General features: G+C 40.1%; 1 protein-coding gene across 4 annotated transcripts in view; it reads right to left on the bottom strand.

Moving 5' to 3' along the window:
• Window positions 1-23,918, bottom strand: part of ARNT2 (aryl hydrocarbon receptor nuclear translocator 2) — a 97,211-nt gene extending 73,293 nt beyond the window's left edge. For 2 of the 4 annotated variants that reach the window (XM_027746166.2, XM_027746170.2), the window contains exon 1: window positions 23,708-23,917. In XM_027746166.2, coding sequence (XP_027601967.1) covers window positions 23,708-23,738 — 31 coding nt within the window. In that variant the 5' untranslated portion in view covers window positions 23,739-23,917. Of the gene's footprint in view, window positions 1-4,839; window positions 4,945-23,707 lie in introns of those variants that run through there. The other 2 variants (XM_027746167.2, XM_027746169.2) reach the window with 2 other exon arrangements.
• Between the last annotated feature and the right edge of the window lie 4,058 nt (window positions 23,919-27,976).

The raw sequence follows: 27,976 nt of genomic DNA, 5'->3' as shown, positions 1-27,976 counted from the left end.
ATAGCCACAAGACAATGGGCTCCTCAAACCTCTAAACTTTGATCCGAGAAACAGCAAGAGTTCACCTTATGCAATGGTTTTCATACCACTGATGCAAGTATTTATAAAACCTATTAATAACACTTCAAAAAAGAAAAGTAGAATATAACATATTTTCCTAACATAATTTTTCCTTCTATCCCATGGATTAAGCATGTTTTTCCTCTATGTAACTCTTATAAACTATATGAGCAATTATAACTTTTAAATGCAGATATACTTTATTCACTCTGGAGGTAAAATCTACAGTCAAAACATTTAATTATCTTGAAAGAAAATGCATCTTCCTTCCAACTTTTCTTTTTAAAAAAATCTTGGCAAGTTATCTGGAGTTATAGCTAAATATAATTACTAATGGAAAGCAAATCTGTTAAAAAATCCTGGGTTTTTTTCCCAACAGATAAGTACAAAATACCTTCAATTATGGAAACAGGAATCCATGTTCTTTCATTATGTCTGGAGAGCACTTCCATCTCTGCCATACTTTATATACATCCATTATGCAATATTATGCATTTCAAATAATAACATTTCATCTGTTCACTGATTTCATGAATTTCTTCTAGTACATTTACTTTTATTAACTCCTCTTCAACTAAAAAGCAACAGAGCAATATTTTTTAACAAAGTCTACAAGGCCAAACAATGAGATCTCTGCCTACAACCCCACACCACAGAAAGTCCCACTGTGGCTAAAGCTGCAGCTATCTGGAAACACAACATTAATGTACATTAGCATATTTCCATACAAATAAAAGCATGAGCATCCAAACAACAGTAAATCAGTATTTCCAGAATAAGTACCCCTAGCAGTCTAATGCCCATAATTCATTCAGAACATTCAAACTCACATTTCATGGACAGAACTGAAGGCCATTTTGAAATGCTCTGCTCGCTCATTTATTAAAGCAGATGGTAAAAACCATAATAAATCTACCTACAAAGCGTCCCTGTCACTCAGAAACACATTTCAGTATAGATCATCAAGGAGATCAGATTTTTTTAAAGTAGTAGTTGTAAAACAATTTCAATCATCTCTGAGCAGTATTTTTAGAGAGTAAAAACAATATCGTTTTTGTTACTGTGATGAGAAATTCTTGTAACCTCATCTTCCTCAATCTAAAACAAAGATGATGAAAAAACAGGCTGGATTAATCTACTCTTAAAAGTCCAAAAGCCAAAGTTAACTATTTAAGGCAACTTTACACATCACTAAAAAGGAAACAAAGACCCCTTGCACTCCCATATGCATCCCATGCTTGGTGGTACATCCAAACAGGTTGAGCAAACCTCTTTCTATAGGGCACTTGTTCTCACCACTGTCAACTTGGGGAGACCCAGACAGATACATTTTGATCATTCTGCAGTTTGAGTGGTTGTGGATAGGCAGAATGAGTTGCTTTTCTGCTCTTACATTCAGCCTTTCATGTATGAAGATAAAAGAGACAAGGGTAGCTAGCAGGTTTCAAGTAGGAAGGACAAACAGAAACTGTGTATAAGGAAAAAGAAAAATAAAAGGTTAAAGGAATGGCCAAACTACCAAACCAGAGGCTCAGTTATGTCACTGTCCAAAAACACCTGAAATAAAACATTCTGCAAAAAAAAGACCATTGGTGTAAAAGGGTATAAGCCAAAGAGTTACTATATAAGTATCTTGATTCTATAGAATGGCCATCGAAAACAGTGCAATACCAAAAGTAACTTCTTTACACCAAATAGCCTTCACGTACATCTTCACAGTCCTGGGAGAATGAAACCAAGGTCATTGTGCTGGTGTTGGAAGGGTGTTGGAAGCCCTATCGAAGTTGGGTGGTTGCGCAGAAACGTAAGCAATGGATTCTGGTTGTAAAAACTTGGCTCACAAAAGGACCAGTTCTCTGCTGAAGGCTGAAAGAACTGAGGAGACCAAGGAATGGATATGAACTACTTCTCAAATTACTTTCATCTCTACTCATTCACAAGCATATAAAAAAAGACAAGATGATATTTTTACATTTATAAAATACAGCTGGTGAGAAAAGTAGAAACTTTGACGTGTTATCTCAGAAATGAGGGTCAACCTGGGAAGGCAGAGCCAGATGCAAAATCTGATGGAACCATCAGCTGCTTCTTTGACCAAGCACCTGAGAAGTTACCTGTCTGTGCCTGCTCAGGAAAGAAAACAAGAGAGACGAAAAAAGACACCCATAAATTGGAGTCTCAGATAGAAATACTGTAGTAGAGTGGCATTCCAGGGAGCCTATTACCATAAACAGAACAAAGAAAAGGTGTAGTGTGTGCATTGGACACAGAGCTAAAAAAAACCCAACATAAAAAAATCATAAGAGTAACCTGCAATTGTGTGAAGTTACATCAACGTAAACTGAGGGCAGTCCCAGTTACTCTGCTGGAGCATAAACTAGTATAAAAGGCCAGCACTGCAGAAGGGTGTCAAGTTGGTTATTGATATTTATATTTATATATATATATATTTTTATATATATATATATATATAAGGACATGCTAGGTCAACAGTCGTAAAGATCATGTTTCCAGGTTCATATAAGCAAACCCACATCCAGACACATGTTAACATTGATCTTCACAGAAATGTTTCAGCCGCAACAAAAGTTATGAAACAAGATGTTCTCTTTTTGAGATTGAACGTTCCAAGAGTGGACCTTCCTTCTTCCAACAGAAATAAAGCAAGTGCTGCTTACTTTACCCAAAATTAAAACATGAGCATAAGGGTATAATTCTCAGAAAGTAAAACAAGGTCAAGCTGAACATTCATGAAAATCATCTGCAAGCATCAAGGCAGTGTTCTGAATAACTTTACTTAAAAGATGTTCCTTAGCACCAAATAGAAGTTACTTTTTGCTGAAAAAAAATGTATACAATATTTAATTTTCAAGGTTACAGAGTTACCTAGAGATCTGCCAAAGAACACAGAAATGCTATTAAAACAAAACCCAACACAACACTCACAATCTTCAGTGATCTTCACTCACAATTCTTCCAGTTAGATGACACCTTACAGCTCTTGTCTTACCACTGGAAGCAAGCCTGATCCTGCCCCTAATACTTATATTCATCTTGGGGATCTCTGAGGGGCCTCATTAATCCAGGGACAATGTCAGTGCTCAATGTAAAAGCAGCAGAATTAGTCCCCCCATTTCCATCCAGAATTAATTTCACTGTTGAACACTCCAAGTTTGGATATTACACTTTTCTCCAGTGCCACATGTAAGTCACCCCCAAAATAATCAGGGATCTTTTTGAAATGAGAAACAATCTGCAAATGCACATTAAAAATACAGGGATAAAACATAGGGTTTTATTCCCAATAAAATCCATGTTCATCTCAAACTCTGTTATACAGATCTGCACAAGAAACAGCTACTGTGTCTTCACAAAGCAAAACACAAAGAGCAAGCTAAATGCTGCACAAAGATACTGTGAAAGTGCATGAGAACCACAGTCACAGCAAGAATTACTGGACAGTGCAATACACCACGATGAACCCGGACTTCTCAGGCAGAGAACTATTAAACCGTGGCTCTTAAGGCCAAACTTTAAATCGTGAACCCCACCCCAGAACCACCACCTGAAATGCAGCCTTAACTTGTCTCTGACACAAATGTTGTGACCTGCTGAGGCATCCCCCAGAGAAGTTCAGCTCTTTGGCCAGATGTCTTCACAGTTTGCACCACACAGCTCCGGGGCTGATGGTCCCTGCTCTGCTTCTCTCCAGAAATCACAGCCATGCATCTTGTTGTGCAGCTTTGAAATACAACCAGACGCCGTGCATGACAAGACTTTCCAAGCCCATCTTACAAAAGGTCCTATTAACTACACTGTTTTCAGCAACTCAAGCACCCAAACTATACTCCCCTTGCTTACAAACACCAGACACGGACAGGGCCAGGTTTAAATCCAAAGTCTACTGGAGAAATGCTTCTGCCAACTCCAAGAGACTTTGAATCCCTGACATTGACTTTAACGACCAGTTCCAGGTTTGCTATTACTGAGCATGCTCTCCACAGGGCTCTTTTATCCTTCAGCATCTACTGTAATAAATGGGATTAAAGTCAGATACCAGCATCTGACTGAACGAAGGAGATTCTGCTTTTATCAATACAAATGCGACAGATTTCCAGCCACTAATCCATAGAATGACTGAGATGTCAATCACCTCCAAGTAAATGTGGATCTAAGCCTAAACACAGAATTACGAACGTGCCCTCTCCCATCAACAGCATCATACACAGAGATTTTAAAATGTTCTTTTAAATCTTCTGAGAAAGCAGATTTCAAGAACTTCTTTGGAAACTGTATTTTTCATTACCCTGAAGTCATACGGGAGTTGGATGCATCTCAGCTAAAAGGTTTTGATTGCAGTCAATTGCAAAGGGGATTTTCTGCCTAGCACAGAGACATTTAAGAATAAAATTTATCATATCTCTTACTTCAGAATATGCCAATTAAAATATGAAGCCATCATGTAGTCAAAAATATTTCACAGAAACACTAATGCTAGAAATCTAGCTGTATATTTAGTCATTGCTTTTATGTGTTAACTACAGAGATTATAAAACAGAGCTCACTCTCAAAGATTATAAAAAATAAAACGTTTTCATTGTTCCTGATAACTCCGTTAAATACTGTTTTACTTGCATTCCATTGCCAGACACTTTAAATAGATTCCACATCAAAAAGATCTACTGTACGACAGGATATGCAGAAAAGCAAAAGCATTCCTTTCCATGCTCTCAACAGAATCACGATTACAAATAAATCACAAAATATAAGAAATCCCACCTTTAAGGAAGATTCTTACAAAGATGCTATTTCTCTCCCGTGAACAAAACCTTCTAGGAGAGAAATTTTATCCGCATATAGAAGAGTCAGAAACCTCTGGGAAGAAATGTAGCAGCATTGGTATTCTGCTCAGAAAATGTCATCACAGATCTGTTTACCTTAACTGTGGACCATGATTCAGCCGGTGACAACCGTCTTGCATACTGATCAATTTATTTGCAGCAAAATTACTAACATTTTCTACTTTAACCATTTAGGTTCTGGAAATAGCTACTAAGATAGGAAGGGCTTTTATGAATAATATATAAACCCTAATTAATTAAAAACTTCCCCCTCCACCACAATGTCCTGTGTTTTGGGGTCTGTGTGGGGGCTCACCCCTGATCTTGAAGAAAAACTAGGGCATATGGTTAGTTACTAGAACATTACTAGAGAAACGTTCCCTTTTTTAAAATTAAAATCAGAGCTTTATCATCCGTCTGCATCACAGGTGAATGTTAAGCAGACGTGCGGGGGGGAGATGAAGCTGTTCAGTTGAGGGGCTGTTCAGCAGAGACAGGGACCAGCAATTTAAGAGAGTGATCTAACTGGTGTTCCAGATGCCAAATCCAGTCATCTTGCTCACTGCCTTTTCTGCTGTGACTCTGGAGGAGATGCCAGAGTTAGTGACAAATCTAAGAGATATTTACCATACGCCCCATCAGTAGACCAGGAGAGCAGGATTAGAAGCCAAAGAGGTGAAATACTCTACAGTGCCTCCACACCTGACTGCTGTATTCACACAACCCATTCATGGAGCCCTGGGATCTCAGTACAATCCATACTTTTTTGCGTGTCCTATAGTTCAACACCACCACAAGGATGTGCAAAAGAAGGTGGGATGCAGACACAGAATTAGAAATAGACCTTGACTAAGAGGGATTTGGTCTGCTTTAGGGGAATTCTTGCTTCAAGTGTTCATCTTGAGGGACAATGCAAGATAGATCTCTGCAGGATGAGCAGCTGACACTGAAAATCAGAGTCCTCTGAAGCATTCAAAACTAGATACAGAAACCATGGTACCCAAAAACCCAGTTGTAAAAATGTCAATCTTATGATTCTTTAAACAAAAAAACTTTCATACAGTACTATGTGATTTTGAATGCTATTTTGAAAATATTCTTATTTTTATTTCCTATTTTCATGTTAATCACTCTGTTTATTCCAGTCATGTCTGGTAATTCCATCCATCCATATCTAATATCTATCCTGTGGTCAAGGCACAACAATTTTCACAGATATCAGGGCATAAGAAAAGGGTGGGGACCACATCCATGCTCAGTGCCTGCATGACCAACAACAACCCATATACAACTGAATAAACTCAGGATGGCCTTTAGCATGATCCAGAAGAAGACCTGGAGTCACACTTCTGCCCCTACTGCAGGGAATGCTATAGACTAAAAATTAAACTTGAGGCATAGACAGAAAATGCACTTTGCTACCTAAAGTTAGGTTGGGAAGAAGGGAAGGGGTAGCTGCTTTGTCATTCCTCTTATCTTCCTGACAAATGGCATGGCACCTATGACCCTGAATTTTTCTCTGGCTATTTTTCCGCTTCTTATTCATAATTCCTTGTTATCTCTTCTTGACCTATTCAGCCTCTGACTGAGGTGAACTATTCCCTGTACTCCCTCTAATAAGCCAATACATCCAACTGCTGACAAGTCCTGCCAAATTGTGACCATTCCCCTCAAAAGAGGTTGCTGGAATTCAAAACAAGGAGGAAAGGTTAAAAAAGAGGCTTCAATGGCTCCTGCCCTGAAAGCATGTCTCTAGTCCTGGAAAACAATAAGCCCTCTCAGAATTAAAACAAGGCTTGTACCTGCACTGCAGAAGGAACTCGAAGATGCACCTGAACTTAAGCACCTGGCCTGCCTCTAAAATTTGACCATCTTTCTCACTGCAGACGTGACAAACAGAAGAGTGCCCAGGTCTGGACCGCGATTACAATGGACCGATGCATTAGAAGAAAAGCACTTCTACAACCAAGGTCTGGAAATGCATGAGGGAAAGTGAGCTAGAAACAACTCCAAGGACCTGGGGTAGACTCACATTGAAAACACAACCTGAGCCTCCAGCACTTGGCAAGTGTCTCAGGTATAAATAGTCACAAGTGGGAAACTGAACATGCAAATTGCGCAGGGAAGTAGGGCAGCAACTGTAAGAGGCCGGTTTTCAGAGAGGATGAAAATCTGGCTTTGAAAGGCTGTTTCAGGATTGATGGAAACATTATTAAAAGAAGGGAGGCAGGTCCTTACACGAAGGGTCACAGTAAAACTGTAGTCAACAGCAGCAGGACCATTTGAGGTGTCTGAATGTGAACCTGACAGTCTTCGGCCACTATACACATGATCATGCACTGATAAAACATAATTCTACACTTTATTGTCTTTTCCATTAATTTGCCCTGGTTTTATTGACATTATTTTGGTTGATATTACTGACACATGGCAAAAGTAGTACGGAAATTACCAAAAAACAAAGCTCCCTATGCATCATTTCCATTTGAAATGAATGGTGATTCTCTCTCCTTCTCTGACATTTTGTATTTGCCAAAAATAACTGCATAATTATAAGTTGTGTGCAAGAAACAGAAGGTAACATTCAATGTTATTTTCCATACTTTTTACTTAGCATCAGACTGAGCAAACAGCATATATGGCTGTTCTGTTATGCAGAAGTGCCCAAAGCTGACCCATTAATGAACTCACACAAACCGTGAAAGCACACGCCCAGCCTGAGCAAACAAACACCAGGAAAAAATAATAAACTGCAGTGACTTTTTTTCAAGTTTCTCAGAGACAGATCACACTCAGTCCATTAATTCTTCATTTAACAAGGTTGTTTCATTTAGCTTGTTTTAGCTGGCATTCAATTAGAAATTCATGTACAGGACAATTTTTTCCCTTTTCGAAACAAACACTTGCTGTATTTCATCCAGTAAAACTTCAGGAGGTAAAGTGGAAGCTGCAAGACTAGCTGAAGCTACACTAAAGCCAGGCATAATAACACTGAATTAGGCAAAACACTTGCACATGGCCCTGCCCCACAAGATTATCACTAATTGTTAAAAGGTCCTGGTAAAATGAGTGCTGCTCAGTAAACACACAGAGTATACTGGATAACTCTCAATTTGTTCAAGTGCAAGTTAAAAAAAAAATAACCCACACCACTGTACATCAGCTTTACTGTGATTTCAGTTATGGGCATGTTCTGTCACATCTACCTCTGCATTCTGAAGATTTACTGAGATTGGACTTCCGTCTATACAGAAAGATAAACCCTCTCATCCAACCACTCCTCATTTCCTGCCTTGTACAATGTCACATCCCTTGCTGGCCACCCTCATGACTACAAAGATAAAACACAAGAGTAAACCTAGATTCCTTCTCCCACTGCATTGCTTGTCCCCTCTTGGGAGTCACCCCAAGCCAGTCCTCTCCTCAAGGGCAACATGAACTGTTTCAGCTACAGTCAGACTGTCCCACAACTTCTCCCTTGTCACCTTTTATATCTTCCACACCCTTACTATTTTTGCCAAGCCTTCCCGACCAGCCACAACTATCTTTGGACGCCCCAAACTCCCTGCAATGGGAACCTGAGGATGCTAGAAAACTATTGGGGTTTTAGTAGAGCCTGTCCAAAACTGTGGAAAGGAAATTCACTGAGCTCTACAAATCAAATGTCATGCCTGTCTCAAGAAGCCTCCGAGTCACACATGCCTGGAGGGTGGGATGGTACCCAAGGGAAGCACCACACATGCTTCTTCTGATTTTACACTCCTTCAAGCACCTGCTTTTGGTCAGTGCTGGAAAAGACAAGCTGGGATTGAAAATTTTTACTTTTGGGACAGGACAGCACATTTTTACTTCATGAGTAGTGGATATGAATATTCCTTAAGCGTGTTTCTTCTACAAATATAAGAAATTAGCCAATTACCACTATAATTTATTTTATTAGCAATCAAATCAAGTGTTTTCCATAGTATGCCCTTGCTCTAGATCACTCATTATTTGTTTTATACCATCACTGTTATCTGTCCTTCTCCAAACTCATCTTTTTTCCTCTCCGTTATATAATTCAAAATATAAGTCAAAAATGTTTGCAAGCGAATTTCCTTTTATAAAGTCCTATGCAACTGTTTTATGATAAATAAATAAAACCAATAGTAACTGCTTGATAGTTTATATGCACTACAACATCATTTAAGCTTTCATTTTTATTCATTCATATTCAAACTATTTATTTTAAAATAACATTTCTATGATTTTCTATCGAGAAGTCTGGCTTTTTACTATCTATCTAGCAACTACCTTCCAGCAATAGAAGCTGGTTTGGATTTCAAACAGTATCAGTGCTTGATCAAAAATCTATTTTGTTCATGTACAAGTTCAGCTACTAATTTATGGAAACTGTTTTGAAACTGCTATTAAAATACACAAGAAAGAAACCACCAAGATCAATACTGTAGTTCTCCAGTTTACATCATAAAAAGACAACAGCGCTTTAAAGTCCTAATAACTACATAAAACTTACTCAATAGCTATAAATATGCAAAGAAATAAAGCTAATTGGTAATAAATCTGTCTACAACACTGACCAAACCGGATCTTAACCAAATGCAGATCAGGGGCAGCCTAACCTTCCAAGGAATCCAACGTCTTCTCTCAACAATTTTACTTCTTCTCTCTACCCAGAAATGCACAAAATTCACATGAAAGTCATTGCCAACATCACTTGTCCGTATTTTCTGTTAATTACAGTAGAAGTCAGGGGATTTCATGAGCATTCAAGGCAGTATTTATAACTTTTGGTTCACATTGGAAGAACTTTGACAAGATATTTCTGAAATAATGAGCAGAGATGTTTTTGTGAATGAATTCATTCCATGACTTGGCTCAATCGATTTTCATTGAGAAAACATTGTCTAAGTTCACAGGTGCAAGTATTTCTAAAATTTATCCCAAATTTAAAAATTTGAAAATCCAAGAATCCAGACCGAGACAGAAGTGGTCGTACCTGACCTGCAACAGAGCAGGAGGAATCTTCTCTGGTCGTCACCTTAGTGAGCCAAGTCATGGAGGGGCTGTTAAGGAAGACCATGAAAGATGTGCACATCCTGTTTCTGAGGAAGTGGTGACTGTCAAACTACATCACACCAAACCCACCACCACTGCTGTGGTGGTGACCCACCAGCTGCCCTGCAAGCCACTGACCAAGCTGGGCTCAAAGACCTGAGCTCTTCGTGGTTCACCCACAGAAACCAAGACATTGACTCTCCATGAGCTGCAGAAAGCTCAGGAACAACACGGCCCAACAACAAAGATGTAAAATGCAAACCACTCTGATTTAAATTACTCATTGAAAATTACTTACTCATGTCCTTCAAATGCCTTCGTTATTTGTTACAAAGATTTTTAAGAGTGCCTCAGAAGCGTATGTTAATTTTAAATTTCATTCAGAACAGCAACTTGCATCACCAAATACTTAATTATCAGTATATTTACAGTGTCCTTGGGCACTGTTAGGTAATCAGAATGCTATTGTTTTCATTAAACAGCATTCTATTGATAGCACTAATGACTTCAGTTCTGCATGATCAACAAGCAAATGATGCTTATTTGATGTTACAATAATTAATGGGCCTTTCAGGTGTTTCCATACCCCAATTTATTACTAAGAATAAGAATATTAATGTGAAATACCTTAAAAAGAAAATAACTATCCATCACAAAACACATTCTAAAAATAGGGTGTGGTTTAGTATTTTTTCCTTTCCTCACAATTTCTAAGGTAGCATTCTCTGTCTAAAAATTGCAGGGGGAAAAATCCCACACTTAATTCCATTTCAAAAACTCAGCCTGAGCATAGTAAATATTCAGTTCATTTTATCCCTGACTGAACTTCCAGTAGGTCAAAGGATATTTTCTGATTAACATTTCTTTTATTTTTTTTTTCCCTAAAGATGGGAGAAAACAGCCAACCTCACTTTCCCATAGTAGCAACAAGGTTCAAAAACTTTATATGACTCAAATAAGATGTACAAGTGAACAGGCTGCTTGTGTAATCTATTACTCCAAGCCATCACTTCTCCAAATCCCAGGCCCAGTTTATGAAACACTATAGTCCAGCCTTCAGACCATGGGAAAAGGGCTGTGGATAAGAAAATTTCAATTCAAATCAAACTGAACCTCGAAAAGCCACCCAAAAAGAGTAGTGCAGTCTTCCCACAATGCTCATCTGGCACCTCTCAGTGATCTGGATGTGTTCAGTTCAACCTCCCGCCAAGGACAACCTTCAGAATTTCTTCTGAAGTCTTAACTGTTCTGATATACCAACCCTTATTAGCAGCTACCCTCATCTTTGCAGATGAGTTTCCCAAACTGTGAATTTTTCTGCAAATAAACAAAATGACAATTAAAGTCTTAGTGATTTTCCCACCTTTCACTGCTCCTTCACTAAATGCTTTTTAGAACATTTTGCCTTTTGGTTCATTTCACATATTATATCTTCCATATCTGCAAATAACGACAACAACAAAGAATCCAAACCAAACCAAACAAACAAAATACAACAACAAAATCCAAAACAAAAGCTCACAGGCTTTTGGATACTCAAAGGTAGCTGCATTTGCCTTTTTGTTTCCCATTAAATTCTAGAATTTTTTATTCCCACAAAAATGCTCCAAATAGCACAGCTCATCATTATGGCATATAGAAAATACAAAATGCTATGCTCTGCTGCATAACTCTAAGATTTTGTTAGTGTTACTTTAGGATTACTACACACCCAAAAATGTCTCATGAATTTTTGAAATTTTAATGATTAAATTCTTCATAGAGCTATTTCCTGAATAGCTTTTATAATACTGAATTTTATACTTTGCTTTCTGAAATTACCAATCTTAAAATAAGAGAGAAAATGCTGTTTTCAGGTAGGCTCTGCTAGACTTTCAATAAGCAATCAGTAATAGCCAGGCTCTTACTGCTTTTTCAGAAGTACAGAATACAAGAATTCACTGGATGTTCTACCAGTGAACTACTAAACAAAGAAAGCATAAAACAACAAAGCATTATTTTTCCATGTCACCATACTCATATTAAACATGATTTGACATCCATTACAAGCCACTTGCTCCCAAAAGTATACAGACAGTTCTGTGGATATATCAAACACAGAAGTGAAGAATGATACTGAAAAAAGCCTCACTGCAAACAAACTGGATGTTTGTTAAAAAACAAGCTTATTATTTGTCTGTAAATATTGACCAAACTAAGGTTTTTGCTTTGCTATTTGCTGACTGAAGAGCAGCCCAGACAAGTACACAGGACACACAAGATTAGTCTGAATTCCAAGCTGGGCGATGAGGTTCCAGCTACTACAGGGGACCCTGCACAACAAAGCAAACAACCAGTGGCAGCCAAATGCGTTTACCAAGAAATCACTACCAATACTTTATGATTTATATTTCAACATTAGAAAGAATCACAATTTGATTTCTGGAAATTTATTTACTTCCAGTGACAGCTCATTGACTTGAATTAAAGAGCAGTTTGAGTTAACCCACTAACCAAATACCCCCATATAATGCATTTTCCTACTTTCAAATTCAACTTGCAAACACACAATAAACACTCGAAAACTATATCAGAATTTTAACTCAGTGCAACTGTATTTTTTATATAGTTTGATCCTTTCTTTGGTGTATGAAGCAATGTACATTTTGCTCTCAATCTTAATACAAATGGTAACTGGATGAGAACAAATTATTGTGTTTTCAAAGGCAAATTAAGTGTTGAAAACAACCACAAGTCAAGACAACAAGAAATAAGTTGTAAAATCTGTATTAATACTTTAAAGCCAGGTGGATCATTGCTAGTTAGTGAAATAACTATCCGTCATGTGTATATTCTGCTAAGGCACTTAAAAAGCACACTATCCAAATATCACATCTACTCTGTAAAGAAAATACAAATTAATGGTTATTCACGTGTCTGGAATAAATAGTAACTGCTGTTTCCAGTGAGAAAGAAGCTACATATTCTGTTTTTTTATCTCTGCTCCTTCCCAAAGGGAAAAAAAATTTCTGCTAATCCAACATAAATGTGGTTGCAATAAAAGCCTATTATTAAAACATTATCAATTAGGACATTGCAATGAAAAAGAAAATATTCTCTGCTTGCTCCAGGATAGACACTTCACACTCTCCCGCAAATATGTCATTTTATAATGGACACAAATGTAAAAAAGCATCCCAGAATACACAGTCTTATAAACAGAACATGCAAACTGGAGGTAAGAGAAATGGAAACAAAAATCACATGACTTAACTGTGGCATGCAAATGTTACTTGTCAGAGGTTCATCAGGAAATCTGTAGTAAACCTGAGCCCTGTCCTGTGCCCGTACCACCAGCCTGCCTTCTTTCCCTGCTCAGTTCTCAGACAGAGACAGCCAGTGACACACAGGGGACATGCAGCCAGTTTGTAACAGCCAAGAATTTTCCTGCACAGTGACAATTTACTGGTCTTTGAAATTCTTATTCATAATCACCACATTCATTTTAAATTTAGCAATGATGAAAGAACATTTTGTCCTTAAAACCATCTTGAAAAACCAGTACCAACAGAGGGGATTAGGTGGAGACACAACAAGCTCTGGAGCTGAACTCAAATACAACGTCATTAACCTCCACAGGTAACAGAGATGGAGCCAAGACTCCTCACACCCTGAACCATTTACCACATGTATGCCCTTCCTAGAGCAAAGTGAGGACTGGCACAGTGCCTGTGGCTTGTTCAGTTCTGCCAAGGGCAAAAAGGCTTTCGCACATCATCAGTGGATGAGGCAGAACCAATTCCTCAATGTCATATCAACCTTTTCATCAAAGCCGTCAGATACTACTTTAGAGAAGGAATAAAGAGGCATGTGCCAGCTATGAGAGTAATGAATAGTTTTCCTCAAGCAAAACATAATTCAGCATGAACTTCACGTTAATGTTCTTTCCACCCACTCACACATCTCCAACTGATTCTACTCAACCAAAATGCCAACAAGTAAAACCACCCATCTTTTAACTGAGCTCTTGTACACCAGTGCTAAGATTTCATTTACAGTGCCATCCTACAGCTGCCTAACCTCAAACATTACTTACATATTTACATGCCTCTTTTTTTTAAAAACATGCATGGAACCTGGAGAGAGAAATACAAGTAACAAAAGGGAAGAGCAAAGACACTGGCACTGGCAGCTTTCACTAAAATGTTAAAGACCATTATAAGCCTCAGTCCCATTTACAGTTCAGAACCAAAAGGTTCTGAAGCAGAAAGGAGGACCATTAAAAAGTAAGATTAAGTCTTGAGTCAGGAAATGTATGATGTTAGCTTGTCTGAACAGTGAAAGAGTATCAACATATATTTAAGCAAAAGACTACTGTATCTCAGAAAGGCAGAGGTTTATTTGGTTTATCGAGAAGACATCAGATAGTACAGAAAGTCCAGAAACACTCAGGTTTAACTTAGAAGAAAAACAACCCAACAGCTGTGATCATTCAATATCTAAGTCTCAAACTTGAATAAACTACAAGGAACCCAAAGACTCATACAACACCCAAGTACTTCACAGTGACTACCATCAACAAAGAAGGAAGAAAATTCTCCATTGTTGTCTTATTCTGTTAGTATCCGTAATGGAAATTTTATACTTAACTCTAAAATGTCTGTAATGGGATATTTTTGGACAGCGGTTCCATGTAGCACAAGTCTGATCTAGAATGTTTTGTTCTTAGTGAGAATTCAGTTCCAGCACAATAGCTCCACTTGGACCAACCTTAACTCAGAGATGGCAGGGAATCTACAGAGACATTACACATTTTAAGGTGTTTTGGAAATGGGAAATTTGGACTCTGTAGGCCTCAACACGTGGCACTCAGGAAAGACGGTTAACGTTCACTTAGGAAATTCTTAATCCCAGCAGTCCCCTCTCCCCTTTCCTGGAGATCCCTGCTATGATTGGAGAGCCAGAACAGAACACATCCTCAACACCTCATGCCTGCTCAGGATCATGGGTGGTCAGAACCCAGTGGGCAGGAGGCATCAATCCTCCTGCAGTGCAGACAGACAGATACCTCTGCCACAAACTGTGCTTCACAGCCAATGAAGGGCTGGATATCCCCAAAGTTATTTTCACAGAAACTCTGGTCTGCTAAGTTGTCTGCAAGAAAGGACGTGATGACTAATTATTAGGACTTGAGTGCACCTTTTTAACGATCTCATGCAGTCAGAAAGGATTCTTATTTTCCAGTCCTCACAAAAGAGTTTGAAAATACTCCTGTATTTTTCTTAGCAATGGTTCGTTTACTTTAATTTCAACAATGAAAATGCACACTTCAAACTTTCACTGATAAGCAAAAATACACTGCAACTAAGATGCAATTGCTGTTCCCACAAACCTGATTGCACAGCAAATTACACTTATTTTTTTCTTTTTTTTTTTCTCATAAACCAGAAACATTGCCTATGAAAACAAAAAAAATTAGCAGAGGAAACTTTATCCCCAGAAATCCTTAATTCGTTACATAGTTCCAATAATTTGACATCGTATTTCTAAGGCCACTGAAAAATCTCATTAAAAAAATGGAAGTTTTCATTAGAGAGCCTTGTTTTTTACTGGTCAAAACACTACGCATTACAGAAAGTGCAGAGCATTTTCAGGGTGAGCCAGCAATATGCAGAAAGCCAGTGGATCTCTTAAAAATGCTTTAAAAAAAATAAAATTAAATCTGAGGAAACCATTGGTGTCCCCAAACACTATTACATGAACATGACTCACGGGAGTAGTCATCAGACTGGCCTCTCTTTTCCCAAATTCTCTCACAGGGAAGCCTCCACAGACCGATGCTGAATGAGCTGCCTCTCAGTGGCTGCAAACGTCAGAATTTAGCATTTCAAACCAAGCTTTTCTAGCTAACAGCACTTTAAAGCTGAACTCAAAACTGAGCTGGGAACTTTGCTCACAACTCCACTGGACACAACACAATGGAAATCCAGCTCACCCCAAGCCCATGTTGGCTCTGCAGAACCAACAGCAACAACATTTTTTGTCCATTAAAAGATGAAGCGTGACTCAGAGGGCAGTGACACACAGTGCCATTTTATAGCTAATTTTATTACTATAATCCACTTCCCACAGTTACTGTTACAATCAGCACCTCATTTCAGGGGTTGACTTCTGCCACCTGCTGAGGGTCACCATGCCTTGGGCAGATTACCCACTTCGCATCTGGCAGCTTAGCAAATTAAAATACTAACTAGACTCATACTCACATGCTGGTCAGCCACATAACTTCAGCAGCCTGCCCTTCTCCAGGACATTACTGAATGACTTGGAGGCATATCAGATGCAGCCTGTTATTTATTGCAGTAGTACATGGAGACTGGGGATGCACTTTGCAAAGTACTGTCCGGAAAACAGAAGACAACCTGCATTCTCTAAAGAATTAAACTCTAAATTAAATAACATTTGAGACTGTGATCTATTCACAAGAAGTTACTTTAATTCTCCTTGCATTCAAAATAATGAGTTTTATCCCAAGTTTTAAAAGTATTTCTATTCCAGTTTGATTTTTCATTCCAGATACTGCAGTTTTAAAGCATGTGCATTTCAAGGGCGTTTAACAGCACCCAGCTGTCCACCTACCTTTACTAATAGAAAGAGCCAGCAGTAACAAGCCCCTAAAATGACCTACTTGCATGGAATTGTGTTCTGGATTGTTATTGGTAGAGTACTAGAGACCATTTTTCAAAATCAGGCCTGCATGTTCCTCAGAAACAGGTTTTGCTTTTACCTCTGAAGAATACAAATATGCACTGTTTTTGTTCTTTGCAGCTCAGTGATTTACTGGCATGCCTCTTCCCATAAAATATTTGCATATATCTGAGAGTCAAACTGTTCTGATACATTCTGTGTTTGCCAGGAAGTGAACGCTTCAGTTCAGTGTAACTGAACATTTAAAGAACGACAGGCACCAGGACAAATGGCAGCATAATTAACATACCAATGAAGAGCCAGTTGTTAATTACTATCCATTTCAGGCATTTTGTAGGAGCAACTTACCTGAAAAGCCTTTCCATCTGCATGCTGGTAAAGCCAGTAATTAAACAATTCAACACTCCTTTTGGTTGATTAGAGAAAAAAATTATAATTATTTTATATTATTCTATTTGTCACATGCAGTTGACATTCAGATGAGAAAAACCTGCAGCAGCTCAAATCTAAGCATTTGAAATTAATATTATGAGCTGTCCTTGAACAAAACAGCAACACATACACATCTAGGGTAGATGCAAGCTAATAGAGGCTCCTAATTTGAGCCAACTCATTATACCTTACAGTACCTGCTGGGTTACACAGAAGGCAGCACAGTTGCTCCTTACAACAGAAAAGTACCACTTTTCTCTAAGGGGAACTTCAGACGCTCCCTACAGAACGGAATCTGAATTTATAAACTGTTGAAAGACCTGGGAGTAGCACCAGTAGAATGCCAGGATTCATTTACATTTAAACAACACTGACTGAGAAGTCAATACAAAGCTCAGCACAGCTCCACAGAGAAAATATGGTACTTACAGGAGCTGTGAGAAAGGTAGAGGCACCTAAGTGTGGAAAGCAGGATTGAAACCATAGGACAGAAATACTAAAGATAGGCAAAATGGGAAAAAAAGCTGACAAAAAGGAGAGGAAGCAGAAAGTTTAGAAACATTCATCAGTATGTAGAGTATCCAAAACAAAGGATTTCTCTTTCTCCCTGCGCAGATGGCTTTGCTCAAGGAAGACCAGCGTGCTTTGGGTACAAAAAAATGGAAATTACATCTATCTTGAAAACAGCTTCTAATTCACTGCTGATCGCATGACTACAGACATTAATCCATGTAAACAATAAAACCGAGATCCATTTGAAATTCTGACTACTCAAACTAAAGTTTGAACCAGCCCTCATTAAAAAATTCTGTTTCTCCTTGCAGTTTCAAACCACGTAATTTCTGCACTTTAAAGGGCAGATTTTGCCAGAATCCTGTAACATTTTGTGACAAAGTAGTTCTTCCTGGAGCAGCCAAAAAGTGGATATTTGGTCCACGTGGCTTTATTCAATCCATTAATTTTCACATGTATTTTTTTTTAAGCAATGGAAGGCAAAGAATTTTTTAAAGTTTTTGCTTTGCTAACAATGTGCATCTATCTTATTCAGATTACAATCAGAAGGTAACTTAAATGTACAAAGGCAGCTTCACAAAATTTTTCTTTTCCTCACTTGACAGAATGATTGATACAGATGGGGTGACAGGAAATGCTTTACAGCTGAACAAAGAAAATACTGTTAGCAAGAAGTAAATTGTACCAATGGTTTGTACAGCAAGTGCCCACCCACGATTTCTGGAATGTCAATTTTTTTGCCTGTATCGTCCAGCAAATCTAAGTTTTTGCACAAATTATGTTACAGAATAGTAAAGTAGCACCTCTGTCTTTGGAGATTTCTTTCCCACATAACCTTTACTGAGAACACTCTCACAGTCAGAAAAGACTGTAGCTTGTGTCGGTGGGTGCACACTTTTGCATCCAAGGCAGCATCTCTGCACTCCACAGAGCTGGCCAGACAGAACAGCTCATCCTGAGCTGATTCATCCGTCTCTAGACACTGCTGGCCAGCCAAAGACACTTTGCTATAGATAGACTGGAAAATCTGCCACAGATCTACAAGACCCAAGAACTAAATTCCCATCTCTTAAACTCAAAGACATCTCTTTCCCTTTTCTACTGCATATTTTAATAACATTGTGATTTCTGCAGGTAGCACTGAATTAACGCATTTTCCATTCTTGCTTGTCAGTTATGAAGCAGTAAGCCCCCCAAAATTACTCTAAACGACACACATATCTGATCTTCACAACCATTTAAGCATAATCTCTGAATACATCTTCATAATGACAGCCCCATTTCTGTCCTCTTAATAACAATAATCACTACATCAACAGAGTTATTTTGCCTGCTTTGAAAAGCCTGGGTTTTTTCCCTTTGCTACCTAATCTCTGTTGCAATTTTCCTTACTGGTAAGAAAAATCAGCAACACCATATGGTATTACAGAAATCAGCAATCTCTCTTTTATTTTGCGTTTTTATTAGAGGCATGGGGAAACATTATTCTACTTGGAAAAAACATTTGGAACTAACCACAAGCTACTTATGCAAATTTTAAATAACTATTCTGTGATAGAAGAGATATCCCATAATGAAATCTTTTGTTATACCTATATATTAGAATTATTAAAAAAGAAGAGATTTCATCAGTGCCAGTTTATGTTCAGTACACAGTCCTGAAGGACAAAACATTATCACAGAACAATTCAAGAGGCACTAGCACCTCATAGTTTGACTGAATTATGGACCAACTCTGCAGCAAAAAAAACTATGAAAACAAGAGAACAAAAAGATCTGCAATGTAAACCTCCCATTAGCTAATGAGTGTTCTATTTTTGAGACCTTTTTTTTCAACTTTATCTTAGAATGAAGACTACTTTTTTGCATCCCAGACACATCAGAACTCATTACAACCTCCATCACTAGAACATTCCATTTACTTCCCAGGATGCTGTGAAATTGATTTCCTGGTTTACTGGATCGGCTCCATTGGAATGAAGGGTAGAACTGCAACAATAAAACACAACTTTTGGGCTATGAGTTGAACAGACAATTCAAAATCTAATACACTGAAGTAGATCCTTTCAAAGCTGTGTGAAAGCTGGAGAATGGCCAGATTGTCAGCTTTAGAAAGCCAGTTCCTTAGGGGAATATGGAATGGGCAGCATCAAGAAAATTCATCCACAGCACTTAATATCTCAGTAACTTGAGTGCAAATGTAAAACTGGGTAACAAATTATTTGGTTCTCAGAATGTCCGGCTGAAACAGGAGAACGTTCAACTTGGGAGTTTAGTGGAGATAAATCAAACAAAAACAAACCAAAACCAACTCCCAGAACCCAGTGCACTTGCCTAGAACAAGAGCTCAGATGCAGGGCTGATTTACAAGCTTTCACTGATATGACATAAAATTACAAACTGGAAGCAAAGAGAGCTTATTTAATCATCTTTCTTCAAGTTACAACCCCAATTTTTTCACATCTTGAATTAGCCATTGGCTAGAAGTACCCCTCGTGAGCTGCTGTGGTTGTAATGATCATTCTTAAGTCCCAGCAACTCTTTTTTCTTATGTCCCACCACCTCAAGGCAATCTCTAGTAGATGCCCTTTTGAGGACATGCTGTTCTCCATACCCTTTGGATTTTGGGCTCTCTGTTTAAAAAGAAAATGTTAAAAGGAGCTTTAGGGATTACATGAACAACCCGGGCTTGGGATTTTTTTTCAATTAAATATAAGGATATACCCCTAAGGATTCACAAAATCTTAAAACACAGCCAAAAATGCATCCTAAGGGATCTTCCCTCTAAGGTAACTATAGATCAACTCAAAAATCTCATGATTTCTCCTAACTTGACTTCTGAATTTGTGGCATTTTGGCAATCCATAGGGATACCTCACCAGGAGGAACTGAAAGGATACAAGCAGTTCATTTCACATCACCTGACCACAGCAGAAAGTTGCTGCTCACACATTGGACTGAGCCAGACTGGAACTCATTACCCAAGACCAAGCAATGTCTCAGGAAAAAAAAAAATCCTACATTCATTAAGAGTTTTATGTTTTCAATCCAACTTAGCTAATATACAAACGACCACATCACGTACTGCACACAAGTTAACCAAAGTTTGACCCCAAAGTAGCAACAGTTATGGACAAAGTTTGCATTCCAAAAATACACACATTTAAAACAGACATGGCACTAAGTTACTTTGCTGCAAGCAATAATTTATGAAATGCTTGTTACACCTCCACAATTTTTTTGTTCTTAAATCCCATTTAATATGCCAATCTTATTTCAGGAGGAAATAAATTAACTCTGATGCTTTGTGCCAATGCAGATGAGCTTCCCACACACCTGTATTGTGTTTCACACTCCAGTTAGTCATCCAGATTACGACAAACGAACAAAGTACTTCTAACCAGATCTGTTCCCAAAGCTAAGCATGCAGGAAGAGGAAGAAGCCTATCTCACAGAGCCCCCATTTTTGTCAGTGCAATTTCCAGCTGCAGCTATGGACAAACACCTTCACCAAAAAGAACTATAAGTTTAGATGTAACACAGCCCAGGAAGTCCAGAGAGGTAGTGTGACCTCCACCACACTTCAGTCCCTGACACTGCAGTTCCCATGAGCCCCAGCCTGGAGAGGCTGCCAACTGCCCCCACTCCCATGAACTTCTCCAACTCAAACTCGCCATTGAAAAAAGAACAGTGGGAAAATGGATAAATCTGCATCTAATGCGAGAGAGAAGATGCTACTGCAGAGCAGTGCATGGTTCTGAACCAAGAGATCCCACACTGAAAGATGTTCCAGAGTTACAGAACACCCAGCTTTTCTGTCTCGCCTAATCCCCATTCCACTGCCTAGAATATGACTAAAATCACATGTATTTGTATTGTAGTAGCTGCAAGTTAATGTCCTGCCTAAATTATCAACTGTTATTAGAACCCCAGACAATTGCTTAATAAAAATTTAATCATATTGTAATTTCTAATCATCATTAAAGATGCTTAACAAGTTAATCTCTCTATTGTGCTCCCCTAACACTGCGGATCAGAAAGTCAACTGGCACAAGGCAGCACAGCTTCGCTACCACTAACAGGGCTACTTTCATGGTCCTTCAGCTGAGGATCTGTCCCCAAGAGAAAACAGCAGGATTAAAATAATTTCGTTACAGATTTTGACTGTTTCTCTGCACCACTTCACAGTTAAGGCAAAAAAATAGCGGAAGCAACAAATTATGACTTTAAAAAACCACAGCACAAATCAAGGTATTTCACACAGCTCTGTCTTCTGCTGTCCGTGGTAGAGCAAATGCAGCACTATGCTACAGATCAAAGGTCTCCTCTCCTCACAGCCCAAAACCCCCTCATTTTGACTTTGTCCATGCACAGCTGCGTCTGACAATGCTTATACACAGAAAAGGTGGGAGGATCATTAACAGCCAGCGAGTTTGTCTTTCAGCTCAGATCTATCCCAACTGCGCAGACAAGGAGTGAAATGATGCTCTGTAACCTCAGCCTTACAGAAGATGTTGGTTCACTTCAGGAAACCAACACATTTCCTCATCCTTCCGGCAGACCATCAATCTGTGCTTCAGAGAGTTTGAGGACCACACTGCAAGTCAACTTTCACCATATCAGATGCACAGAGATGCACACAGACAACACACTTGGCTCTTCTTTCCCTCTTTTTTTTTGAAGTTTCTTCCATAATCCCATAACGCTCTCTCATTTCCCAAGTGGGAACAATGGTAAAGCCCTACTCCAAGGCTAAGCAATCCATGCACACTGTACCTCCTGCAACCACATCTTTCTGTGGCTTCAGCTGCAGGCAGGTAGAAATAGAAAGAGGAGAGGGCTGGTGCAAAAGGGGCACCAGGCTCTGCTATAATTCAGCAGTTTCAGCACTGACCTCTAAGCAGTCAGGGCTGTTCCTTCAGTGTGTAGCTCGGAGGAGCAGATGGGAGAATGGCAAACCAAACCCATGTCAAAAAAGGCTATTTGTATCCTCCTCTGTCTGCAACACCACTCACTGAATTGTAGCTGTGAGTGCACACTGTGAAACTCTCCGTTATCATGTGCAACATGGTATCCTGGAAACTAAATAATATTAATTTAATAACTTTCCATTAAATATTGATTTTTATTTAATATGTAGAATTCTGACATTAAAACTTAATCTGATTGACAAATATCAGTTCCTGCTTAATTTATTGGCACTTACTGAACCAAATTAATTGTTTATATCACAATATTTACTTTCAGCATGACAGCTACACTACCAACTACAGAAGGATTTAATCTAATGAACAGGCTTTACACATTAGTTGGCATTTACTCAAGCAAGCCCTTAATTGTCAGAACTGAACCTGGCTCTCCAAAAAGTGACACAATGCAAGCACATACTAAAACAAGTAAACCAGGAATCGACCTTTGATAACAACACTTTTCATTAGTATTGAGCTCAGTGCAAGATCCCTTGTCTCACTTATTTTTAGTGTCAGACACCTGTTGATTCACACTAAGTTGACCCAAGTACATCTCCAAAATATGTCGTTTCATCCAAATATGTCATTTCATCCAAACTCACTTTATTTCATCAAGTACCCAACAAAACAGATGTTGCATCTCACAGACACATAACGAAACGTCAGGGAATGTCTTCCCTCACGCAAAAATTCAAAGGGAAAATTTTTTGTAAGTTTTTTCTCTTAGTAACTGTAGCACTAACACAAAATATTTACTGCATCCTTTGGGAAACAAATAAACACATGGCACACGCCGAGGTGCCCTTGGTCAGTTTCAACACCCTGTTTTGGCTTCGCACGCCCGACAATAAACCTGCCCCTCGCAGCGGGGCACGCACAGGTCTGCGCGGTGCCCCGCTGCCCGACCCCGCTCCTCTCCTGCCCTGTGCCCGCGATGCTTATGCGAAACTGTTCATTCCCGAGGAACCCGCCCAGGGCTCCCGGCTCTGGGGGGCTCCTGGCCCGGCTCTCCCGCAGCGGGGGCGGCGGGAGGAGCGGCGAGGACCGCCCGGCCCGAGGGCTGCGGGGCCGCGCCGAGCCGGGCGGGTGCGAGCCTGCGGCGGGGGCGTGTTGTACCACTTGGGGGGCGAGGCGGCAGCTACTCACCGGGAGGGTTTACCGCCGCCGGCGTTGCCATCTTGTCTCTGAGAAGAATTAACACAAATGCAAGAGGGGCGGAGGGATGCTCTGAGCAGCCCGGGGGGGAGGCGCGGGAGGGGGAAGGCGGCGGGGCGGGCGGGCCGGGCGGCGCGGGGGCGGCGGCTGCTCCTCCCGCCCCGGGTCCCGCTCCGCGCTCCGAGCGGGGCGGCCCAAGATGTCCGATGGCCCCGCGCCGCCTCTGCTCATGCGCCGCGCTCAGTGAGCATGTGCCGGGCGGCCGCACATGTGCGCTGGGCCCGCGGGCCGCGGGTGCCCGCCCGGGACCCCCCGCAAGAACCGGCCAGGGCGCCCCGCGACACGGCCCCGCAACGGCCCCGGCTCCGGCGGGGCTCGAACCCGCGACCCCCGGGGCGCGAACTCCCCCGAGGGAGGGGCCGCCGGTGGCGGGGGTAAGGGCGCGGGGAACTGCCCACCACCCTAAATTAGGGGAAGGGCGGGGGGCTGCGCAACACCCCCGAAACCAGGGGCAGCTGTGGGGCGCTGTCCATCACCTCTGAAACTGAGGGGAAAGGTTAGTGTGCCCTCCATCACCTCCGAAACTCAGGGTGAAAGTCGGGGTACTGCCCACAACCCCTAAAACCAAGGAGGGTGCTTGGAGTGCTGTCCATCACCTCTGACACTGAAGGGGAAGGCTGGGGTGCTGCCCACCACCCCAAAACTGAGGCGAACTGTGGGTGCTGTCCATTACCATCTAAGCGGAGGTGGAAGGTTGGGGTCCTGCCCGCTGCACCCAAAACCAAGGGGAAGTGTTTGAGGGGCTGTCCATCACCTCCAAAACTGAGGGGAAATGTTGAGGTGCTGCCTGCTGCCCTCAAAACCAAGGCAAGCTGTGAGGTGCTGTCCATCACCCTCTAAACGAGTGGAAGGTAGGGGTGCTGTCCACCACCCCCCAAACCAAGGGGGAATCTTGGGCCACGCCTGCTGTCCCCAAAACTGAGGGGTAGTGATTGTGGTAGAGCTTAAGTAGTGAAGAAGGGAAGCTGTTGGACAATGTCACTGCCATCCCTATTGTCCCCAGACAATGACATCCCTTCACCCCTGAGGTGGCGATGTCCTCTGGGAGGTGGAAGGGGAACAGAGCCCTCTGAGTCCATACACCTCCAACACCTTCTCCACTTGGGTTTCAGGAGAGCCATTTCTGTGGTTCCTCAGGATCACACGTGCTGACATGGTGTGCAGCTTGGTCAAGCGCTAGATAAAGATCTTTTGGGGGAAAAGAGTAGCTGTGGTGTAATCTGCATGTTACAGTACCTCTGACTTTGAGGTGGAGGACTTGGTGCTTCAAATGGACAGTGTTGTACAGAAACATCTTAGTTCTTTGTTAATAATACTAATTTCCTGGAATTACAGAGGAAAGTGTAATAACTCTTGGAGTTCTTTAAAAAAATATCCAGGAGTTCAGAGACATTCTATGCCTCTCCAGGTGGAACATATGAATTGTATCATATTCCTCTAAAAACCTTATTTTGCCTCACACTGCACTCACATTCACGCTAAGTAGCACAACTGAACAACTGAGCCTTTGTAACTCTTCTCACATTTCAAACCTTTCCATTGCAAACACAAGGACGAAAAATACACTTTCAATGGAATTGGAGATTTTTCTCATAATCTCATAACTCAGGTCTTTAAGGAAAAAAAAAATGAGTATCACAGATTTAAACCACAAGATTTCTGAAAAGCCACTGGTGTAATAACTGTAGCAGTCACGTGCAGCATGTGTGTAATACTGGAAAAAAATTAATGAATTTTGATGGCTTTGTCATCTCCCCAGAATGCCACAAAGGCCTGTTAATCTTTAAATGCCTGCCCATGGCTGTGCTCAGTTGCCCTGAACAGCCCTGCAGTAGTTGATGGGAGCACTCAAAATGAAAAGTTGCAAATCAATCCCTTGCTTTGCTGAATGAGTAACCTGAACCAGTTTATCCATTAAGATGCAAATTGGCAGAAAAATGAGGAAAGCATGGAGGCTGTATTTACTGATTTCCTATAGAGGAGTTTAATCAGAACAGCATTAAACGCTCCTGGTTATCTAGAAAGTTTACTTTATCTTTGATTTATTGTGCTTTTGTCTATCAGATGTGGAGCTGTTTTTCTGAGCAACTTAACTGCTTTAGTGCCTCCTGATGCTGTAGAGTTTTGGATGCTCAGCAGGCAATCTTAATTCTTATCTTGAGGCATTTACCCTGCTAATACAGGAAGACTGTGTTAATATCAGCAATTTTGTAAATACAGCTATTTCCATTCAGATAAAACGTTGTGATTTGAACAAAGCAACATTTGGAGTGACTTACCCTGATGCAGGGTCAGAGCTCAATTCCTTTAGGTTCCTATCAAATCTGGTGTTCAGATTGCATGGCTAGTGCTGCTCATGAAAGCTTTTCAATGAGCCTCCATTATGTCAAGTTACATACATGCATAAAGGTTAAAGGATCAAACCCCTAACACTATAATGATAGTAAAAGGCCTTATAAAACCATAACTTACAGCATTAGGCACTTCTGAAGTGTCCTCTGAAGGCATTTACAAGTGTTTAGGGGTTAAACCTTATCTCTCTCCTGCCAGAAAAGCACTAATATTTCTTATTTCATTTCTATTTTAGAGATAAGGAAGCCACCCCCCCCCCCCAAAAAAAAAAAAACAAACAGATCTGACAGTGTGCTATCATAGCTTTCAACAAACATATGGGATAAGTCCTACAATGACTGAATATAAACCAACAAAACCATTCAACTGCCTGTGCTGTCCCCATGCGTGATATCCCATGAGATATTAGATTAGCCCAGAAAGAGCACATTACAGCCAGGGTATTTGATGTTGTGCTCCGCCTAAATAAGACCTTAGGGCTTAGCATGGAACAGGTTCTGTCAAATCTACTGTGGTTCAGACATAATTATGCAAAAATAGAGCTTCTTTTCTTTTTTGTTTGCTGTGAGCTTTGTTGACTCTCTCTGTTCAGTTTCACTCGCAATTCTTTGTTCACTTAAATAGATTAAGAAACAAATTGATTTTTTTCTCCTCCCCATCTTCTCTATCTTAATAGGCAGTATTAGCAGAGTCTTTCAGAATCCCAGAAACAATCCATAAATGTAATGGAATTATTCTCTGTTTATCTGTAATAAACTGCTTCCTTGTTATCTCGTCCTGAGCCTTTCCATACCTCTGGTAAGATCTGTAACGTTGGTCACTGGAGAGAGAAACCATCACTGTTCTTAAAATTATGTTCTAGTCATGGTGGAAATGCATGCTCTGTGTTTTACTTTCACTGTAACGCAAAGAACATGTACAGAGTAAAGCAAGAAATCAATTTAGTTGATGAATTCATGTTTCTCCAAGTTCATGCCAAGCTATGTACGTGTAAAGCCTAATTCCTGTGGAATGGGGCTCCTCACAACAAAAGCAGGGACAGTGCTGGACTTTACCTTTGCGCTTGCAGAGAGGCTGAACAGTGCTGTATCAATACCAAGCACAAAATAGGATGGATAGGCAAGACAGCAATATGCAAACTTTACACTGTTCCTGCCTCACAACAGGGGGTGCGTCACCATTTTAATATAATTACAAACAAGTGTTGACATGATGTGTAGCAACAGGAAAGTAAACGAATTAAGAAAAGTGATTTTTACCTCAATCTTGTTATTATGTACCGGAGAATGTCTGTTAGATGTCTTTACAATGATTGTTTCCAATTTAGAGGGCTATTACCACTGATAGCAGTGCTCAGCATACATGTGTGTGTTGGCTTCAGAAGCAGAAATAGATCAGTTGAGCACTGCAGCTCACTGAAAATGCTCTCCATTAATACCTTTCCTTTGAAAGCTCAGCACTGCCCTGCCAGTTGAAATACTTCGACGTGGTACTTTTCCATGCCATGAACGAATAATTTCTAATATTTTTTAATAGAGGAAGTGTAGAAAAGGGGTTATTACTTCCTTTGAAAAACTTAAGTCTTTCCAAGATGGATGTGAATGAGTAAAGTCCAGAAACAAAAATCACAAAAGAAAAAGGCAATAAATTGAAGCAAATGAGATCATACCTTCAGTGTCAAAAATGGTTTAAAAAAGATCTTTGGTGTTTTTTACCAGTACAAGTCCTCTCTAATAGCAACATTGAAAAACAAGGTCTGAAACCTTGAACCTACAGTTCCCTAGTAGAATTTTCTTTTCTGGGGACATGAAATGAAACTTCAGACAATTTAATACAGTATAATCAAAA

This window comes from Pipra filicauda, unplaced genomic scaffold, assembly GCF_003945595.2.
Source record: "Pipra filicauda isolate LSUMZ 115617 unplaced genomic scaffold, ASM394559v2 scaffold238_size1193820_pilon, whole genome shotgun sequence".
NCBI lineage: Eukaryota > Metazoa > Chordata > Aves > Passeriformes > Pipridae > Pipra > Pipra filicauda.
This window is presented reverse-complemented; position numbering and strand designations above follow the sequence as displayed.